The 19,829-nt window shown below is 31.0% G+C and overlaps 1 protein-coding gene across 3 annotated transcripts; it reads left to right on the top strand.

The window, feature by feature from the left end:
• Window positions 1–450: 450 nt before the first annotated feature.
• Window positions 451–6,379, top strand: LOC132730747 (uncharacterized). Of its 3 annotated transcripts, XM_060716734.1 has the most exons (3): window positions 451–542; window positions 1,353–1,541; window positions 2,028–6,379. In XM_060716734.1, exons 1-3 carry the CDS (start codon window positions 513–515, stop codon window positions 2,538–2,540), a joined length of 732 nt encoding a protein of 243 aa, XP_060572717.1. In that variant the 5' UTR covers window positions 451–512; the 3' UTR covers window positions 2,541–6,379. The 3 variants fall into 3 exon arrangements, with proteins under 3 accessions (XP_060572717.1, XP_060572715.1, XP_060572716.1); XM_060716732.1 differs by having other exon boundaries at window positions 1,353–6,379; XM_060716733.1 differs by lacking the exon at window positions 451–542 and adding an exon at window positions 563–716 and having other exon boundaries at window positions 1,353–6,379.
• Window positions 6,380–19,829: the final 13,450 nt, after the last annotated feature.

Here is a 19,829-nt window from a genome sequence, read left to right as displayed (position 1 = left end):
TATACCATCGACAATAATTATTATTATACTAGCAGATTTCGAAGAATATATAATTATTATAATACTAATAATAAATAATAATAATTATATTAATTAATAATAAAGTAATGACTTAGAAAACATTCTGGCAAATAAGTGATCAATAAATAAATAAAACTCTGGCAGCGAAAGGTTTAAAATACACACACTGTTGTCATTATTTTATTCCATTAGTCTGAAATGTTCCTTTTATATATTTAATTACATTGCTTTTAATTTTTGTAAATTACGATTGAAGAATAACAGACAGAGAGAAAATATATCGTTTACAAACGTGAATTTAGGAAGATGCACTGGGGAATACATGAACATCGGTATTATACTAAGTCTGCGTTGCCCTTATCATTTGCTGGCAAATTAGCATTCCTTTTCGATAATTTTATATTTCATACTTCAGTGACTATGGCTCGTGACATATGCATATAGTAAACATAGCATATAACTGAATATAGAAAATACTTTTCACACACGCAATGGTTCTCAAAGCGAGGAGATATACATTAGTAAGCTAAGTATTGAACTGATCTCTATTTTCTTTTTTTTAGACAGGCGCATATCCTCAATGAAACATTTGCCGTTTTGGACTTTCTTAAGGGATCCTATTGTTGTTGTTTTTTAAATGTTCTAAAACATACGGTGAATTAAGGAATTTATATCAAAAGAAATTTGTTCAAAAGGTAATATTCAGTGTTTTTGTTTTTCTGTTGTTCATTTTTGTGGGTTTTTTTCTGGGTTTCTTTTTATCTGTTCATTCTTCTTGTTAATAAACTGATATTGTTATTATCATATTTTTTTTTGATGCATTTATATTCATTTATCTATATATTTATTGAAATTGCCGAATATCCTCATATATTCGATTAATATTATGACGAACGAAAATATTTTTCGTAAGCGTATACAAATAGAATACAAATATATAAATGTCTCTATTTAGCATATGTTTTGTTTATATTTGAACAACAAGAGCAATAAAAAAGATAGGACATTCGATTTTGAAGAAACCTTCAATGTAGTTCTTGCAGATTTAAAAACAAAATGATTTTTATATGTCAGTGTAACTTAAAGCAAATATTAAATTTAAGTAGACACTATTCAAATTATTAATTCATAAAGCATTTATTTGTATTTCATTTTCTTCATATTTTGTTTTTATACTTTCTTTTTTATTCCATGGTGACTAATATCAAATTTATAATGGCAAATATAAATAAAATGTTAAATTATGTTATATTTAGAAATGTTTCGACAACAAACAGAAATGTTTGCATGTATCGTTATGTTTTTGTTTTGTTTCAATATTCCCATTTCAGGTTGTTTTGTTGGTCATTTGTTCAGTATGGCTGGGACTGATGTATTATCAACCCCATAACATAAAGCACGGCAAGGAATTTTTGCAACCGTCTATAGATTTTGATGACAACAAAAGGACATCATATCTTAATTACACATACCGTCTCCGCAATATTAGAACGCGTTCGTCATCTATCTACACTGAACAAGTGAGTAAAATTCGCATGTCAAATACGTTTGTGACAGACCCAAGCAAATGTGCTGAACATACGTTTCTGGTATACAGCTGTGATTACTCGCGGTCGTGTGGTGGAATGGGCGATAGGCAGCGCGGGATTGTTTCATCATTTATACTCGCATTAATCACTGCTAGAGTATTTATTATTGATTTTGAGAAACCGTGTGAGCTTGATAACTTTCTTAAACCCACTGTCTATGATTGGACTATTTGTAAAAGGTTCATTAAAAATGAAAAAAACGCCCTTACAATTGATATGATGAATAAATCTTCGATGGGTATTGATATGAATAATCTTCGTTTCAACCTTTGGCATTGGAAAGTGGTATTTGTTAAGATTAATTCCAACTTAATATATCAACTCAGAAAAATTAAAGATATAAGAACAAATTACGGGTGGTTGTTAAACATGTCAATACCCAGTGCCTACAATATGATTCTGAATTTATTATTTCAGCCAAAAGATACTTTGATGAGTTTCCTCGATAATCTTATTGACCAGAATGTGAAAGAAAAATATCTTGTATGTTGTCATATAAGGGTAGGGAAAAACCCAAGCATTCCACAGGATAATGCCTTTGGTGAGTTTGAGAAGCCAAATGAAACAATCGTTTTTAAATATCTAAAAAGATATACTGACCCTGATAAGTATGTTATTTACCTAGCATCAGATTCATTGTATGTCCGTAGTGAATTTTGGAAAATTTTCAAAAATGGCATACATATTGATGTCCCTATTATTCATGTGGATCGGCTTGGTACACACAAACATAATGAGAAAGAAGCATGCGATGGACTGAAATATGTACTTATTGAGCAATACCTTCTTTCAACTTGTGACATTCTTATTCTGACAGCTGATAGTGGATTTGGTAAATATGCTGCTTATTTGCGAGGATCATCCGACAATTTATTTTTGATACAACTAAATGATAGCCAGGTTATAACTACAAAATTAAGATATATATAATATTTCAATTACAATGTATGTTTGCATAAGTGTTTGCGTGTGTGTGAATATTCCTATCGATAAAGAAAAACATTCTTCGTTATGGACACATTTGACAATGTGGACAGACCCCTTAACATGGTTAACTTTTAACAAAGAGAAAACGCATACATCTAACAAGTTATAAAATGGTTTACTTCCCTTTAAATGCGTTGTGAGCCAATAAAATACACACATTGTGTTAGATTAGCACATTTTGTTAAATTCAAATAATGCATTTCAAAGTTCAAATTGTAATATACAAACAAAAATTGAATTTTTTGTAATGCTACTCATAAGTACTACTGCTACTGCTGCTGCTGCTGCTACTACTACTACTACTACTACAATAAAGGGGGCGTCCGTGGCCGAGTGGTTAAGGTCGTTGACTTCAAACCACTTGCCCCTCACCTCTGTGGGTTCGAATCCCGACAGGGACTTTGGATTCTTTCATGTGAGGAAAAGCTATCCAGCTAGCTTACGGAACGTCGGTGGTTCTACTCAGGTACCCGTTCGTGCCTGAAATAATACACGGAAGGGCACCTGAGGTCTTCCTCCACCAGTAAAGCTGGAACGTCGCGATATGACCTATACTGTGTCGATGTGACGTAAAACCCAAAAAAACAAACGAACAATACTACAATAAATATGCATGTAGTTATTTTGTATCAAACATAAACATACAGTCATTGATAATTTAAAGGTATTTATTGATCATCAACACAGTCGCGTCACAAATATCATGTCAGGATGTTGAATTTGAGAAATGTTGTTTCATTTATATTTGCAAGTATTTAATACTTTTCAATACGCTTTATTACATGTATTAAGCGAGAATTGTTGTCAATGAACAATATTATTTCTTTCCTCGCAGCAATCATTCCATCTGCGCTGTGTACTATTTCTTAGTTAATATCTATTAAAATAACAGTATGACTGAAGCTTTTATAATGTTTTAATGGACTTTTAAACAATATTAATAAAACCAAATAGTTTATAAATACCTTATTATGGAGACCGACAGTTAAGAGTAACTGTTTAGCGAATAAAAACAACAATGATATAATTACTTAATAATTATGTTGATTGATAACTCCATCCAGCAATCAATACGGGGAACTAAAACTCAAGAGTTGAGTTAGATTCTAAGAGGTTTACATTAATTTAAGAATCCACATCGAAATCGTATATAAATATGTTTTCTTTGATTTTTATAAATTATTGTCTCACATCTCTCCTCTGTAAAGTAAACAGTATATAAAAGTTGATATACGTACAGTCCACTCTGCATAAATCGAGGACAACTGGATTTCGTGATGTTCCTCGTTCTGTGCTGTTATGACCGGGACAGATCAAATTGAGAAATGTGACACCGTCGGGATACAGATACATTTAGTTCACGTACATTCTACCTTGTGAAGAGAACATTAAGAGATGCAACTCATTTATCTTTATTATCACTACACGTTTGTGTTTTGATTATATATAACAGCTATCAAGCTATCATAGAATTTAAACAAAACATTTAAAGAACACAAACTTCTTCCTACCGCTGTGGTTTTTTTGTTTGTTTTTTTTTTGGTTTTTATTTATTTGTACATCCATCATAAATCTAATTAACACAATCTATGCAGGACATTTTTATGAACACCGAACAACATTGTAAATCACTCAAAAAATCACTTAATTATAGCAATGATCCAGAATTATTGTTAAATTCCATGGATTTTTTTTTCAAAATAATAAAATCACTGATGACCAATTACAAATTTAAAATTTAATATTTTTTTTTATTTTACACAGACTGATTAAATTTTTACAGTCAACTTTATCATTTTCCATTACAAGATTTTATTTTTGTACATATTTTTGTAAAATGATCTTTGAATATAATTTGTCTTTTTATAAGTAATAAACAATTATTTCAAACATTGTTTGCATGTTTTAAATGTAATGATAACATTATTTTCATCAGAAATATTTCGACTATATAAAAGTTTTACACAATTTATTTTCCGTGTATGTATAACACTTCACTTATTTCAAATGTTACTTATCAGAAATGTTACTTATCATTAATCTATGATTTTATTTAGACGGTTTAAACATACAAAAAAGAAAGAACAAAAAGATCTCCCAAAAGAAACATAAATATGTCCCCCTATTCTATTTCGTCATCATTTTAGAGCCGATACAAAAAGGATGTGAGCATTTGTACCGGAAGGTCATCGTCGACAATGCGATATCGCGATTGCAGTATCGTACTGTCGCAATCGCGATATCGCACAGTCGTCACTGATTAATCGCACTGTTTCATTGTCGTCATCACATTTTCTCACTGTCGCCGTCGCGATGTCGCACTGTCGTCATCGCATTATCGCATCGCACCGTCATCATTGAGTCATCGCATAGGTGCCATGCATTGTTACCATCGCTGTATCGCATTGTTACATTATCGTTATGTCGTCATCACGTTATCGCATTGTCGCCATCGCACTATCGCCGTTACGGAATTCCGTACATTACTGTATTTGTTTATACGAGTATATCAGCATGTGGATAATTGTTATTTTTTATTCTTAAGATGAAATATAGCTCCACGAAAAGTGGATATATTCTCTTATACTCGGCTTCATCTCAGGTATTTCTGGATTATTCATAACTACAAGGCAATTGAAACAATTCAATATTATCCGCAACTATCAGTTCATTTTCGTTATTGAAGTTTTGATGACTACTTATTGGAGATAGTGCAGATAGCAGTCGTACGTTATAATTATCCAGGACACCTAACTGCGTAATTGAGATTGTGGGAGATAATTGTAGGTACGACTTTGTATCAAAGCTGTTGTGGGAATTGGTGACATATATTTGCTAGTTTTGTCAAAGATAATTCTTATTGACGTTCCATTTCCACAATCTAATTTGGAGGTGGTCGCTTTCTTGGCAAACCCTGACGCGATTAACCAATCTGCCAATAATAAATAATAAATAAACATGATGTTTAACATATTATATTTAAAAACTTCCCTTATAGAATTTTCTGTGGGTTTTCGATTACAAATGTGTAGTAGAATAAAAGGTCACAAACAATTATTGCAACATCTGAAGTCATTTTGACTTCTATCGGTACACACATTATTAACAATTTGAATGTGTATGAAATTACATAAAGACCAAGATAAATGAATGATATCCTTACCAGTAGTTTACAGATGTCAAAATTGCACGTTCAATTTATACAAAACGGTTTTTCATAATCAAAATAGTTAAACTTTAGATAGAAGGCTTTTATATTTATTTTCATTCTCACTCTCAGGATAATCTCTTTAGGAAAAAGTCATTTCAGTTTGAAGCCAAACAAGTAATTATTTTATATTTTTTGATGTGTTCGAGTATATAACATTACGCTAATGTGCTAATAAAGGTAGTTGTTAGTTTTGGAACAATAAATTAATGGGAGGTTCTTTCGCGTTAGAAACACAATTAAACGATTTCTCAAAAATGTGTTCCCTTAGCAGCTAGTCAGTACTTTATCGTTTCACCACGTAATAAATGAACAACATTCGAATATTTTAACAGAAAATTGTTAAATCAATGGTACATTTAAGATGATGATGGAAATAAAGATGATGATTATTATTTTTGTTTGGATGATAATGATAATGACAAAAATTACGAGAGTAAAAGTCTATGTGTATTGAGATAGTAGCCATAATGGTGATTATGATGTCTATTGAGTCTTCATATTTATTCTATATATTAATGATATAAGTATGATGGAAATTGCAGAATACAGATAATTGTGCAATGATTTTGGATATGATTATAGTTTGTTTGTTTTCTTTCTTCACCATTTTTTAACACATTTTTGGTCTGTTCACCAGAGCGATTTTCGTAACTCGATAACCAGTATTACAAAATGCTGCACACCTGATTGATTACAAATTCAAAATAATTTCTGAATCAGCAAGTGATGAGTATTATAGTGATGATGGTGATGATAACGTCGACGACCTAATAAATATGATAGTTTTGGTCATAATGATAAAGTTGTGGACTTGGGTGATTAAAATGGCTTTTAGTTTAAAAAGTTGTGCAATTGTGTGTGTTTTCCCTATAGATTGCCATGGGAAATGTTTGAAATGTACTTGCCAGGGCCACCACTGGGTGTTAATACTATAATGATTTAAAATGCACATTCACATGATAAGAATGTTCAGTATGCGGAACATGCAAGTAATGTGCACAAAAGGGAATGGTATTGATCACTCCTGCAAAGTTTGGTTGAACTCCCGCCAGTGATTTGACCTGTAAAGATCGGACGAGATTTTTCTATTTTTAGCTCTTGCGGCCATGGTACTGATCACTACTGTAAAGTTTTGTTGAAATCACACCAGTAGTTTTTTTACACATGAATGCCGAACAATATTGTTCTTTTTTAGCTTTGGTTCCATTTTATGCAGCGAAGCGGAACTTGCAAGTGATTTCCACAACTAGGGATGGTATTGATCACTCCTGTAAAGTTTTGTTGAAATCCCTTAATAAGTAGTGTGACTTGTAAAGGCCGGACACAATTTTTATATTTTTAGCTCTAGTGGCCATTTTGTGCCGCAAAGTGGAACGTGCCTTTATTGTGTAATACAACTTATGGTACTTATCACTCCCTTAAAAGTGTGTTTGAAATCCCAACAGTAGTTTAACCTGTGAATATCAGACATATTTTTCTATTTTTAGCTCTGGTGGCCAGTTTGTGCAGCGAAACGAAGCGTGGCGGTAACGCGCACAACAAGGGATGGTACTGATTACTCCTGTAAAGATTGGTTGAAATCCCACTTAATAGTTGAAATTTCATCAGTTGTTTAACTTGTTAAGGACGGACAAACGGAATGCGTCCCAAAATTTTAAAGAGATATAGCAATAGTAGTATTGCATGTTTATACATAATTATGTTATAATAGGTCTTTTCTGATATAACTTTTCATGAAATGGCACTAACATTCATTATAGAATATTACATTTCTGATCCTTAAAGTTGTTTTCTTTCTTTTTGGCTATTTTTTGTTGGGTGGTTACAGTAATACTGTTGAATCACCCTTAGGATATATGTCATGCCTTTTAAATTGTGTGTTGACGTCATATTTGTGGATATACAGACTACATAACCTCTGATACCTCTGATACCCTTTCAAAATTCCACTTTATTTAGTTCCCAGTTTAGCATAAATAGTTATATTTGATCCTTGATCTAATATTTGTTGTCATTTTCAATTATTTTTTATTAATATGACCTGTGGTTGGAAAGAAAAGAAAATATATTCCTTGTGTAAACTATAAAACCTTAAAATATTCTTTTGTAATATGTCTTCTGACATGTAATAAATAATGAAACTTACTTAAAAGACAGAAACATCCTACATTTCAATGCATTATTTTTGTATTTATGATTAAATGCCATGGAGAACTTTTATGTAATTGCAATGGCAAATTTATGCTGAAAAAAAATCGAGATTGCAATACAAAGATAACAATAGCACAACTAACATATAAAATGATAAGTTGAAGAATGTTTCGAGATTTTTAAACAAACAATTGCCATGGCAAGATTTTTCTACGTTTGCCATGGCAATTTTTTGCCATGGGGAATTGCCGAAATGACATGGCAAAAACACACTTTGCAATGGCAAATGCTAACTTTAAATGCATTTTTATAAAAAAAAGTAGTAACGATAGGAAAACAAAGTATATAAATTTTTAAAACTTTTAGAATATATATCAATTAAAGATTTTAATGTAGATATGTTAGTACAGTTTATCAATCATTTTGAAACTCGAATTTTACGTTGAATAAACATATTGGGCTTTTATACGAGGATTAGCTGACCGATTTTGCAAACCTGTTTAAGAAGCTCATTAATTAATCAAAAATGTAGTTCTTTAGTTTTATTTTATTTTATTCATGAGCATTAAGTCATTTCTTACGATATCTACTTTTATTTAGCTGTGACAAGATATGGTGTGGATGAAATATTGTCCAAATCATTGGCAGTCTTTCGACATCCCTCGTTCCTGATGTCAAGTTGAATATCGAAGAGATTTGATCTAGGTAATGTTGTTTTAATATTTTATATTAGAATCTTATAGTCCCACGCATTGTTGAAATTATGTTAGTTTTTATGAATGCTTACATGTGCTGAACATGTCAGTCTTTTTAAGAAATGGGAGGTTACATTGTAGCTCAATGTATCGTTTCTTTACTTTAACCAACCAGCCTGTTTTCTGTTCATTAATAAAACAGTTGGAAACAAAGAGGTATGGCCCCTTTTAGTTTACTGATATATTGTCTGATAAAATGTATTTATATTAGCATAATATAGTGGTAGTGAACTGATTATGAAGTTATTAAAGGGAGCAAGGGATATATCCGAATGATTGCCCCGGTCAAATCTATAAACTCAGACATGGTGTTTTGAAGGTACTGGAAACTTTTGATATTTCTCTCTCGTTGTATTTTTTCCTGTTTGTGTGTAGGAAATTAGCAGTATTTTCGATTTTTACCTGAATCTAAGCATAATTTGGTAGCTAAACTGTATGTATTTGTGACTCTTTGAATGGAGGTGAAAAAGTTTGACAGTTGGTGCCAATCAAGTAAGAAATTTTGGATAACTTTTGTGAAAAATCTAAACGTATGACAGACACTTTATTGGTCATTTTCGAAAATTCAATAGCTTGCAATGCGTGTTAGTGATACTTTTAACGGAACAGACAAATTCTGGAGTATGCTAACCTTCATAAAATTTCCCAAAATTTTAAATTTTTTAGGGGGATTTTTTTGGGGTAAATAAAATTGCTGCGGTCTTTTATTTTAGGATAGATGCAAAAATTTTTTTTTTTCCCAAAAACTGTAATACTTTTGCCCTATATATTTGAATAATGCGTGAACTAGTTTCTGCCTGTGAAAAGATTTGAAATATTTGAATTGGTTTCGGCCACTTTTGAAAATACAAACTTTTTCATTTTAGGCCGCTGCCCCCAAGCACACTTTTTTGGAAACCTACCCCCAAAAAGGGATTGTAGAGAGAACACAAATAAAAAATATGCAGCAGTTTTTTAAAAATTTAAGCAACAAGGGTTGAATCGGTTCCACTTACTTATTTTTTTTTCATGAATAAAAGCTCTTTTCTGTAGCGCCTAGGCTAACAGACATAGATTATAATTATTATTGCTATTTGAAGTATATCCCTTTAAAAAAGAAGTTATGTTTAGAGTAAAAGATATATAGAATACTAAGGTTAAGGGGAGATAAATCTAGAAATATTGATGCTAGAGTCTAACTGGATTTTTCTTTGAAATAATGCGGTTTTCCTTATACCAGCTGTTTTTGTAACCAAATTGGAAAATTTAGCGATAATTTTCACCTTAATCTATGGTCCCTTTCAGATTAATTGAGAATAATTATTGGAGTCCAATATTATGTGAGTGATGATACGGAACATACATTTGAAGTAAATGTTAATACTTAAAGAAATGAAAAATCAAAGTAAAAATTATATTACTACAACTAAACTGAACAGAACTGATGCCAACGGATGGGTGAGTAGCACAGCTGTGCATATATTCGAACTAAAAATAAATTTTGAATTCAACAGCATGCAGCCCTTGTTAAGCCGGTTTGGCCCGGCCAGATAAATATGGCCCACTGTTATTTTGCTTAAAGTACACTATTGGCCCTTCCAGCTTTATGCCACAAGTTCAAGGAAATCAAACTTGATATAATTGTAGAAAAAAAGTTAAACAATTATGTACAAGTACATATAATAATTTACATGTTATGATTAAGGACGACTGATTTTGCAGTAGTGCCAGTATTTACTATCATATCTCTACTCTGCTATTTAAAGGCAGTGTTAAAGGTCCTAGGTCTATTTTTTGCTTATTTTGATCTGAGACCTATTTGGTAATTTATGTGGAATATAAGTACTGTTTATAATGCAAATTTTATAAATTATATTTTTTGTTCACTTCACAATATATTGCAGTTAAATTCATTTTTAGGATTTTCATAAAAATTAGCATAAGTTTGTATTTTGAGGGATGCTGTTTAACCTGCTTTGATAAACTTATTAAAAACTATTTATTCACAAGTATGCACACTTGACTTAAAAAAATACATGTATTTGCAAGCATTAAAGTTTATTTAGTGTTCATGTAAGCGGTTATTTAATTAAGTGTTTGGTATTTCTTTTTATTTTATAAAATGTGTAATTTTAATGCAAAACAGGGGCTCTCAGCCAAGTTGTTTAGCTTGTTGACCCCTCACAGCTGTGGATTTGAATCATTATGAGGGATATTTCAGTTACATTGGACCAGTGAACCATGCAGATTTTTTTACATAATGTACATGACAGAACTGATCCAGATTTTCATTTGCATATAAATTATGGAATTGGGAAATAGAGGATGTTCATTTTTTTTCTTTAAAATCAGTATTTATTTTCATTGAGTGGTATGAAAATAAATATTTCATTAGTGGCGGTAGCCACAAGTGAAATATGATAAGTTTCATTCAACATCCCGTTAGCGTCAAACTGAACCCTTTATTAGGGGGGCAGCACAAAATACCCAAATATACCTAAATATTGTCCAAATATGCCCAAATATTGCTCAAATATACTCAAAATTAATGTTTAATACTTAAAAGTGTTGTTTTTATTATGAATAATTATAATATACACTTTCACTATGATTGATCAAACATACCCAAATATACATTTCCTATCATTGTGTTTTTAACCAAAATATGCACCCAAATTCTGTGCAGTACAGTACACTCCATTAAAGCTATATTAAATATTCTAAAAAATAATACGATGGACACCTGTAAGAAATTTCTACAAAATTATACCATAAAAAATTAAATGTAGACAACCAATATTTTCGTCTCTTTATTCTAATGTTCAAGTATATTCAGTAATGAACCTATATTATGCCAATTCCTCACAGATAATATTTGATCATGTTACGAAAGAATCTTGCAAAAATGACAAAATATTGAAGAACCAGTGAGAATTGTAAGCCGCGTTGGGGATTCTTTAGGGATTCTTATTTCACTCTATTATATTTTGTGTGTATTTTCTGAAATGTTGAGAATTTTTTTAGTGAATAATTTATAAAAAATAGAAACACACAAATTCACAACTAAGTAGGAAATATTTCTGCTATTGAGAAATATCTTCGAGATTTTGCATGTATTCCATGTATTCTTTGAATATTGCCTTTGAAACTTAATCGAGGTTTAGCTGTGAGAAATGTAAAAACTGTCAAAAAAATCCCATCTTAAAAACTTTAAACTATCATTTTTTCTGTATAAATATGTGCTTGTCATCTATAGCTGATTCTTGATTGGTGAATATTGTACCTTAATGCAGATTTTTTTAAATTTTTGATAAAGCACATTTATTAGACAAGGGGCTTTCGAAAAGCAACATATTGGGGGTTATAATACCTCTTTTTAACTTGGACTTTTATACAAAATTGCTCATTAAGTTGAATTATTTGAAAACTAGGAAAAATATTCGAACACTTGATGATCACAACAAGGGACAGTTGTAAGAAAGGAGCATTATCTTGAAAGTACATTATACAATCATTAGAGTTATATCTAACTTTTTGTTCTTCAAAATTGTCTATTTAGTAGTATAAAATATATCAATCAACATAAATCTTGAATTACTTGTTTATCGATGGCAGGCACTTTGTCAACATTACTTATAATATGTAGAATTTTTTGTATGATGATTTCAAAACTATTAAAGCTATCAACTTGAATTATTAATTATCTTGTCATTAGGCTTAGTTAAAGGGCATTAATAATCACTTATGCTTCATATTAAGTTGTTTTATATAAAATTGTTATTGAGACTAAATGTCCTTTACAAATGACTGTTGTTAAATTTATTTTTTTCTCTAATTTTACAGAAACAGCAGTTTATATTAAAAAAAAGCTATTTCTAGATATTTCGCAGAATATGGTAAGCCACACAGAACACACAGCTTATACAGTTGGTAACCTGTGTAAACGTACATACATATTCATAGTGAAAGCCAAACCAACCGTGTGTTTCTTATATATGATACATGTATATAGGAATGCTATGTGCTAATTAAGGTGTTTCTTTGATATGATATGTGTGATGTATGTTGTAAATTGTCATGAAATATCTTAGACGAATGAAGTGGGAAAAAAATAGCAAACTAGATTTCTAGTTTAATAGAAATTTGAAGTGCATTTATCCCATGCATTGTTTGTAACATGTAGTGTTGGGTTCTGCTTTAAATGGAATTGACAAGTTAATTTTCAAAATGATAAAAAAGTAAGGTGTGGAGTAAAGTTGAAATTTTCATTTTGATACACAAAGACCTGCAATAATTAAAAAATAAATAAGAAGTTTTATGTATAGGATCACTTATATTGAGTACATTAATTACATGCCCTAATAAATTTGCTTATATTATGTTATACCCCTGGCGTCTTTCCGTCCATCTGTCGGAGCATTTTTACTTACAAAATAACAACTTGATGGTGGTGCTTTTGAAACAGCAACTATATATGTATATATACAAAAAATGACAATAAGTGCCGGAAAAAAGTCACATACAAATAAAAAAAACACAGTGCATGAGTTAACTTATTTAATAATTATGATCATAAGAGAAACCGGTTGGCAAATTATTAAATAAGTTAAATCGTGGACTGTGTTTTTTGTTTTATATATATATATATAATATATATATATATATATATATATATATATATATATATATATATATATATATATATATATATATATATATAAGTTTCTTCAGTGCTTTTTGAAGGAGGTTATAGTTTGTTTAATTCCCATGTCTTACAAATGCTTCATCCTTACTAATAAAAAACACTTTCGGGCCTATATTATGCTCCGCCTAGGGGTGCTCTTGTTTGTATATAGTAAAAATCTTCTTTAGAAAAACTCAAATAGCTAGAGCTTAGAGCATGAAACATCACCTAATGGGTGTCTACCAAGTTAGTTCAAATAAATGCCCTGGGATAAAAATTGGCCCTGCCCCAGGGGGTCATTGATTTTCCTTATTTGTATAAAGTAAAAATTTAAAAAAAATCAAAAATAGCTAGATCTTAGATATTAAGCATGAAACATCTTCTAGTGGGTGTATACCAAGTTTGATCAAATAAAAAATTTTAACAGTGTTAATTGTTTTAATTATATTTCTTGCTCCATTAAAACAAATCGCCAGGAAACAATCTTTAAAGATTTTTCTAATTATTAAAATCTTTAAAATGATTTAGTGTTTGAAAATATTTTTTGTCCAATGAGATTGCAGTATTTCAAATGAATTGTAACACAGTTTCTTTTGTAAATCGACAAATTGTTATTCAATCTAGTAAATCGACTGTTAAAAAATATAATTTAAATCGCTAAGATGGTTAAAATTTATTAGTACATATTAACAAAATTAATTTGATCATGTGGCTGTGCCGCACCAGACCAATTTAATTTTGTAAACATACCTATAACTTTTAACCTATATGTGGAGACTCTAAAGTTTTTTTTAGCTCACCTGTCACAAAGAGACAGGGTGAGCTTTTGTGATCGCTCTTCGTCCGGCGTCCTTCCGTCTGTCCGTCGTCCGTCCGTCGTCCGTGAACTTTTACTTTAAATGACATCTACTCATAAACCACTTAGCCAATTTCATCCAAACTTCACAGGAATGTTCCTTTGGTGGTCACCTTTGAAAAAAACTCAAATAGCTAGAGCTTAGATATTTAGCACGAAGCATCTTCTAGTGAGTGTCTAAACAGTTTTTTTTTCAAGTAAAAGCCCTGGGGTCAAAATTGACCCCGCCCCGGGGGACATCAATTTTCCTTATATGTGAATAGCAAAAACTTAAAATTCTTCTTTGCAAAAAAACCTGAATAGCTAGAGTTTAGATATTAAGCATAAAATATTTTATAGTAAGTGTCTACACAGATTGTTCAAATAAAAGCCCTGGGGTCAAAACTGGCCCTGCCCCAGGTGTGTCATTGTTTTTAACTTTATGTGTAAAGAAAAAACTTGAAAATATCTTCATTTAAAAAACCCAACGAGCTAGACCTTAGATTTTTAGCATGAACCATCTTCTAATGGGTTGCTACCAAGTTTGTTCAAATAAAAGCCATAGGGTTTAAACTGGCCCCGCTCCGGGGGCCTTTATACAGGTGAGCGACTTCAGGGCCTTCATGGCCCTCTTCTTTTGATAAACATGTTTATTAATGGATAAACAAATATTGTATTTCATTAAAATTTACATTGTCACCACTCTGTAGTATTATATATGTTAGTATAATTATGTTAGTCACATTTTGCTGCGAAATAAAAACAATAACTCTTTGCCTAGGAAAGTTTTGTTTTCCAAACATGCATTACGGTTTAAGTTTTTTTTAGCTCATGGCGAGCTATTAGTATCAAATGCGGATGCTCCGGCGTCCGTCGTCCGTCGTCATGCGTCAACAATAGTCTTCTTCTCTGAAACTGCAAGACATAATTATTTACTTTAAATTTGGTCTGTAGCATCCTTGTGACAGTCACACTTGAATTTGCTCATGTCATTCCAATTGGCCCCTTTAAGGGGTCAGCAGAGCTAAAAATAGAAAAACCTTTTAGCATCTTCTTCTACGGAACTAATGATCACCAAACTTTGTTTGTAGCATTCTTGGGTAGTCTTTTATCAAGTTTGCTCATATTAATTTGATTGGTCTTTTTTAGGGCCTCTAGGGCTAAAATAGCAAAACCTGTAAACATCTTATTCTACAGAACTAATGGTTGGATGATCACCAAACTTTGTCTGTAGCATTCTTGGGTAGACTTTCATCAAGTTTGCTCATATGAATTTGATTGGCCCCTTATAGGGGCCGCAAAAGCTAAAAATAGAAAAACCTTTAAACGTCTATTTCTACAGAACTAATTGAAGGGATCACCAAACTTTATCTGTAGCATTCTTAGGTAGTCTTTTATCAACTTTGCTGATATTATTTTGCCCTTTTAGGGGTATCTAGGACTAAAAATAGAAAAACCTTTAAACATCTTCTCCTACAGAACTAATTGTTGAATGATCACCAAACTTTGTCTGTAGCATTCTTGGATAGTGTTTTATCAAGTTTGCCCATATTTATTTGATTGGCCCCTTTTAGGGGCCGTTAAAGCTAAAAATAGAAATAGCGTAAAATGTCTATTTCTAGACACCGGTGTGGCGTGAATTTTGTCAGACCCGTGAGAAACGTAAGACTTTACGTTCTGCGCATGCGCAGGTAGTTGTCGATCGAGGCCGTGCGAAATGTGAGACTTTCTGGTCGAATTGTGCGTACACCTCGTTTAGAAGCTCATTAATTAATCCAAGTGTAGTTATTCCTTTCATTCATGAGCATAGAGCTATTTTCTACGATATCTACTTTTATGTATCTGTGACAACGTATCGTGTGGATGAAATATTGTCCAAATCAGTGGCAGTCGTTCCCGATGTCGAGTTGATTGAATATCCTGGAAAATCGAAGAGCTTTGGTCGAAGTAAGCTTGTTTTGATATTTCATATTAGAATGTGGTAGTTCCAAGCATCGATGAAAGTATGTTTTATGAATGCTTGTACAAGTACTGTAGGCCTTGTCGGTCTGTTTTAAGAGATGGGTGGTATGTAGCTCATCCTATCGTTTCTCAGCCGAAAGTTGTAGATCTAGGGGTATGGCACTTCAGTTTACTGATATATTTTCTAATTATATGTATGTGATTTGAATAAGTGTCAGCTCGGGCGTAACATACTCGGCCCCGAATCAGCTCGGCCCTATTCCAACTCTGCATGGGTCAACTATAGTCTGACAACTCGGCCCACTTAAAAAAATATTAATCTGATTATCAGTATTAATATATTGGTTTGTTTTATCACTCTCTATTGTTGGAACCATATTATTGATATATGGACTAATGTCTAATATATTGGACTATCACAAACGTTGAAAGACATTTTCTTAAATTATTATTACATTTTTGGTAATAGAGTTTTCAATGATTTGGGATATATAAATTCATTACAATCCATCCATGTGGCATTGCAAAATACATTGCATGTTAATAAATGCATTACATGTTGTTTTATGTATATAAGATAAATACAAATAAAAATTTTAATTATAAATATTTAAGACAAACATTTAAAAGTATTTTATATAATAAATGAACAAGTTTATATTTCATTTTTTATTGAAGATCACTTTACAAACAAAAAGCATCATTTTGAAGGGAACACATTTGTATTATATTTGTACTGTACTGAGTTAAAATATCAGAAAAATAGATGTTTAAGAAATTATAGGAGGAATAAAACTGAAGTATTATTAAATGAATTTAAACTTTCTAGGAACAGACTTAAGAATATATGTGAACAAAAAAACAGGAATATAATGAAAATCAGTTAAATGAGTTGATCGAAAAATGTAAAAATCCCAAAGCTTTTTGGAGAAAGGTTAAATCTATGAGTTCAAATAGAGAAAATGTTGAAAATAAATAACTACAGATTCGTGGAAAATCTATTTTGAAAATTTATTTAATGGTGATTGTGAAACCATTCAAGGTGATAATGACAGTATTTATGACGCGTTTTTAGAACTATTGATAATGATATAGAAGATTCCATTTTAATGCAGAAATTACTGATGAAGAAATTTTGTATGCCGTTAAATCATTAAGAAGTGGGAAAAGCCCAGGGGAGGATAATATTATTCCTGAAATTTTCATAACAGGAGTTTATATTCTTTTACCTTTTTTGAATAAAATTTTTAACCAGTTATATGATACTGGTGAATTTCCAATCTCATGGGGAAAATCAGTTATAGTAACTATCTATAAAAAGGGGGATTACAATACACCAAGTAATTATAGAGGTATATCACTTCAAAATGTATTAGGAAAAATTTATACTTGTATCATAACTAAAAGAATAACATTTTATGTAAATATATTTGATAAAATAAGAGAGCCTCTAGCAGGGTCTCGTGAGGGCTATTCTACGACAGGTAATGCTTTTGTTCTTTAAGCTATTGTAAATATACAACTGTCAAAAAAGGTCGGTAAACTGTATGTGGCCTTTGTGGATTTTATGAAGTGTTTTGATTAAATAAACAGAAACGAGCTTTGGGAAATATGTCGACGGAACGGTTTTAAAGGGAAGTTGTATTCAGCAATGGTTAGTTTATATAGTTCTGTACAAGTTTGTGTTAGAACAAATAATGGTTTAACAGAGTATTTTGATTGTCATATAGGATTAAAACAGGGTTGCTTAGCTTCCCAAATACTTTTTGTCATTTTTATTAATGAATTTGTAAAGGAAATAGAAAATTGTCAGCTAAAAGGTATTCAGTTGTTTCCAGATGTTACAGAAATATTGACATTATTATTTGCAGATGATTTAGCTCTGACTTCAGACACTGTTAATGGACTCCAGAAATTGCTTGATTTGTTAAAACAATTTTGTGATCAACACTTTGTCAAGGTTAATCCTAGCAAAACTAAGGTTATGGTTTTTAAAAGGGGGGGGGGGGAACTAAGTATGCATGAAAGTGGTTTTTTGATGATAACAGATTAGAGACTGTATCAAAGTTTTCTTATGTAGGCAACACTTTCACAAGCAAACTGTATTTTCCTTTTATGGCACAGGACCAAAGTATCAAAGCTAAACGAGTTCTTATATCTATTATAAATAAATTGTATGAGTATGGACAACTTCCTAAACATGTATTTTTCGAAATATTTGATACAAAAATCAGTCCAAATTTGTTATATTGGAGCGAGATTTGGGGTGCTAGTGAGCAAAATATCACTGATTCCATTCAAAATTATGCATGTAAAGTAAGATATATGTGCCTTAGTCAAAAAACAATTAATATAGCATTTTTGGGGATTGTGGCAGATATCCAATGTTTATTACAACTTGCTAAAAGAGTTATTAAATATTGGTTGTAGAATCTTAAAAAATGATGACAAAATATGTAAAAAAAACATACAATATGATGAAATGTTTTTTGATAACTATGGACCAAAATAATTGGGTTACATATGTTAAAAAATGTAACTTATGAGAAAAAATGGATTTGGGGCAAATTTTCGGTTTGATCAAGAGTGTACCTAATGAAAAGTTATTCCTTCATCAATTTACTCTTAGACTTAAGGATCAGTATCTTGAAACTTGTCATTCTGATGTGGGAAATAGTTTCTAAACTGTCATTGTATGCAAATTATAAGTTAATTTTGAACATGATAATATTGGATTGTGCAACAAATTAAAAAATTTAGAAATGCATTGGGTAAATTAAGGACCTCTTCACATGACTTAGAAATAGAAAGAGGGAGGTATTCCAACACTGAAAGAAATTCAAAGAATATGCAAACTTTGTAATACTGAAATTGAAACTGAATTTCATTTTGTTTTAAAATGTCCCAGATTAACCTCTTTAGAGAGAAATATATCCCCATCAAAAATTCTATCTGTCCCCTAATATTAATAAGTTCAATATTTTATGTCATCGAAAAATGTAGATATTATAATGAGGATTGGCTGTGTTTGCATATTGTGCTTTTTTTCAAGAACGTAAAATGTTGCTAAATGATATTGTTTAAATATGTAATTATTTATGTATCTACACATTCTGGTGGGTAAATACTATACATATATGTTAAAAAAGTTTATTTCTGTCACTTTATATACATTTATATTAGTAGTTATAAATTGTAAATTAATTGATCTATATTGTACACTGGCACTACATCATGTCATGCTTGTAATGTATATGTTTTGTTGATATATGCCGGAGGCCAAAATCAAATAAATTTTTTGTCATTGTCATTGTCATTGTCATATTAATTTTTATCATGCAACTGTGATGATAACTGCCCGATAACACTTGACTGATAGTTGTTTTTGATATCAGGTTAGTAACCTGATATAAAAAATAAGCTCCCCCCATTTTAACAGACTTGTTTCAATAGCTTATTAGCCTCTGAATTCAACAATTTTATCTTATATCCTGACAAGTCTATTTATTATTTTTTTTTTGTTTTCAATTACGAACAGATTAGATAGCGAATAGTTAAGTTTTAAGCACCAACTTAATGAAGTGACGTCATAATTTTAATTAAATAGGTAAATACAGAATCCCTAAAGAAAGCCCAACACGGCAAAATTGAAAAT

This window comes from Ruditapes philippinarum, unplaced genomic scaffold, assembly GCF_026571515.1.
Source record: "Ruditapes philippinarum isolate M1 unplaced genomic scaffold, ASM2657151v2 ctg3772_1_1_1_1, whole genome shotgun sequence".
Lineage (NCBI taxonomy): Eukaryota > Metazoa > Mollusca > Bivalvia > Venerida > Veneridae > Ruditapes > Ruditapes philippinarum.
This window is presented reverse-complemented; position numbering and strand designations above follow the sequence as displayed.

Coding starts and splice junctions, on each gene's coding strand:
- LOC132730747 (XM_060716732.1), top strand. CDS start 513: ATGGTTCTCAAAGCGAGGAGATATACATTA. Junction 543..1,352: donor AAGCGAGGAGATATACATTA/GTAAGCTAAGTA, acceptor TTCCCATTTCAG/GTTGTTTTGTTGGTCATTTG.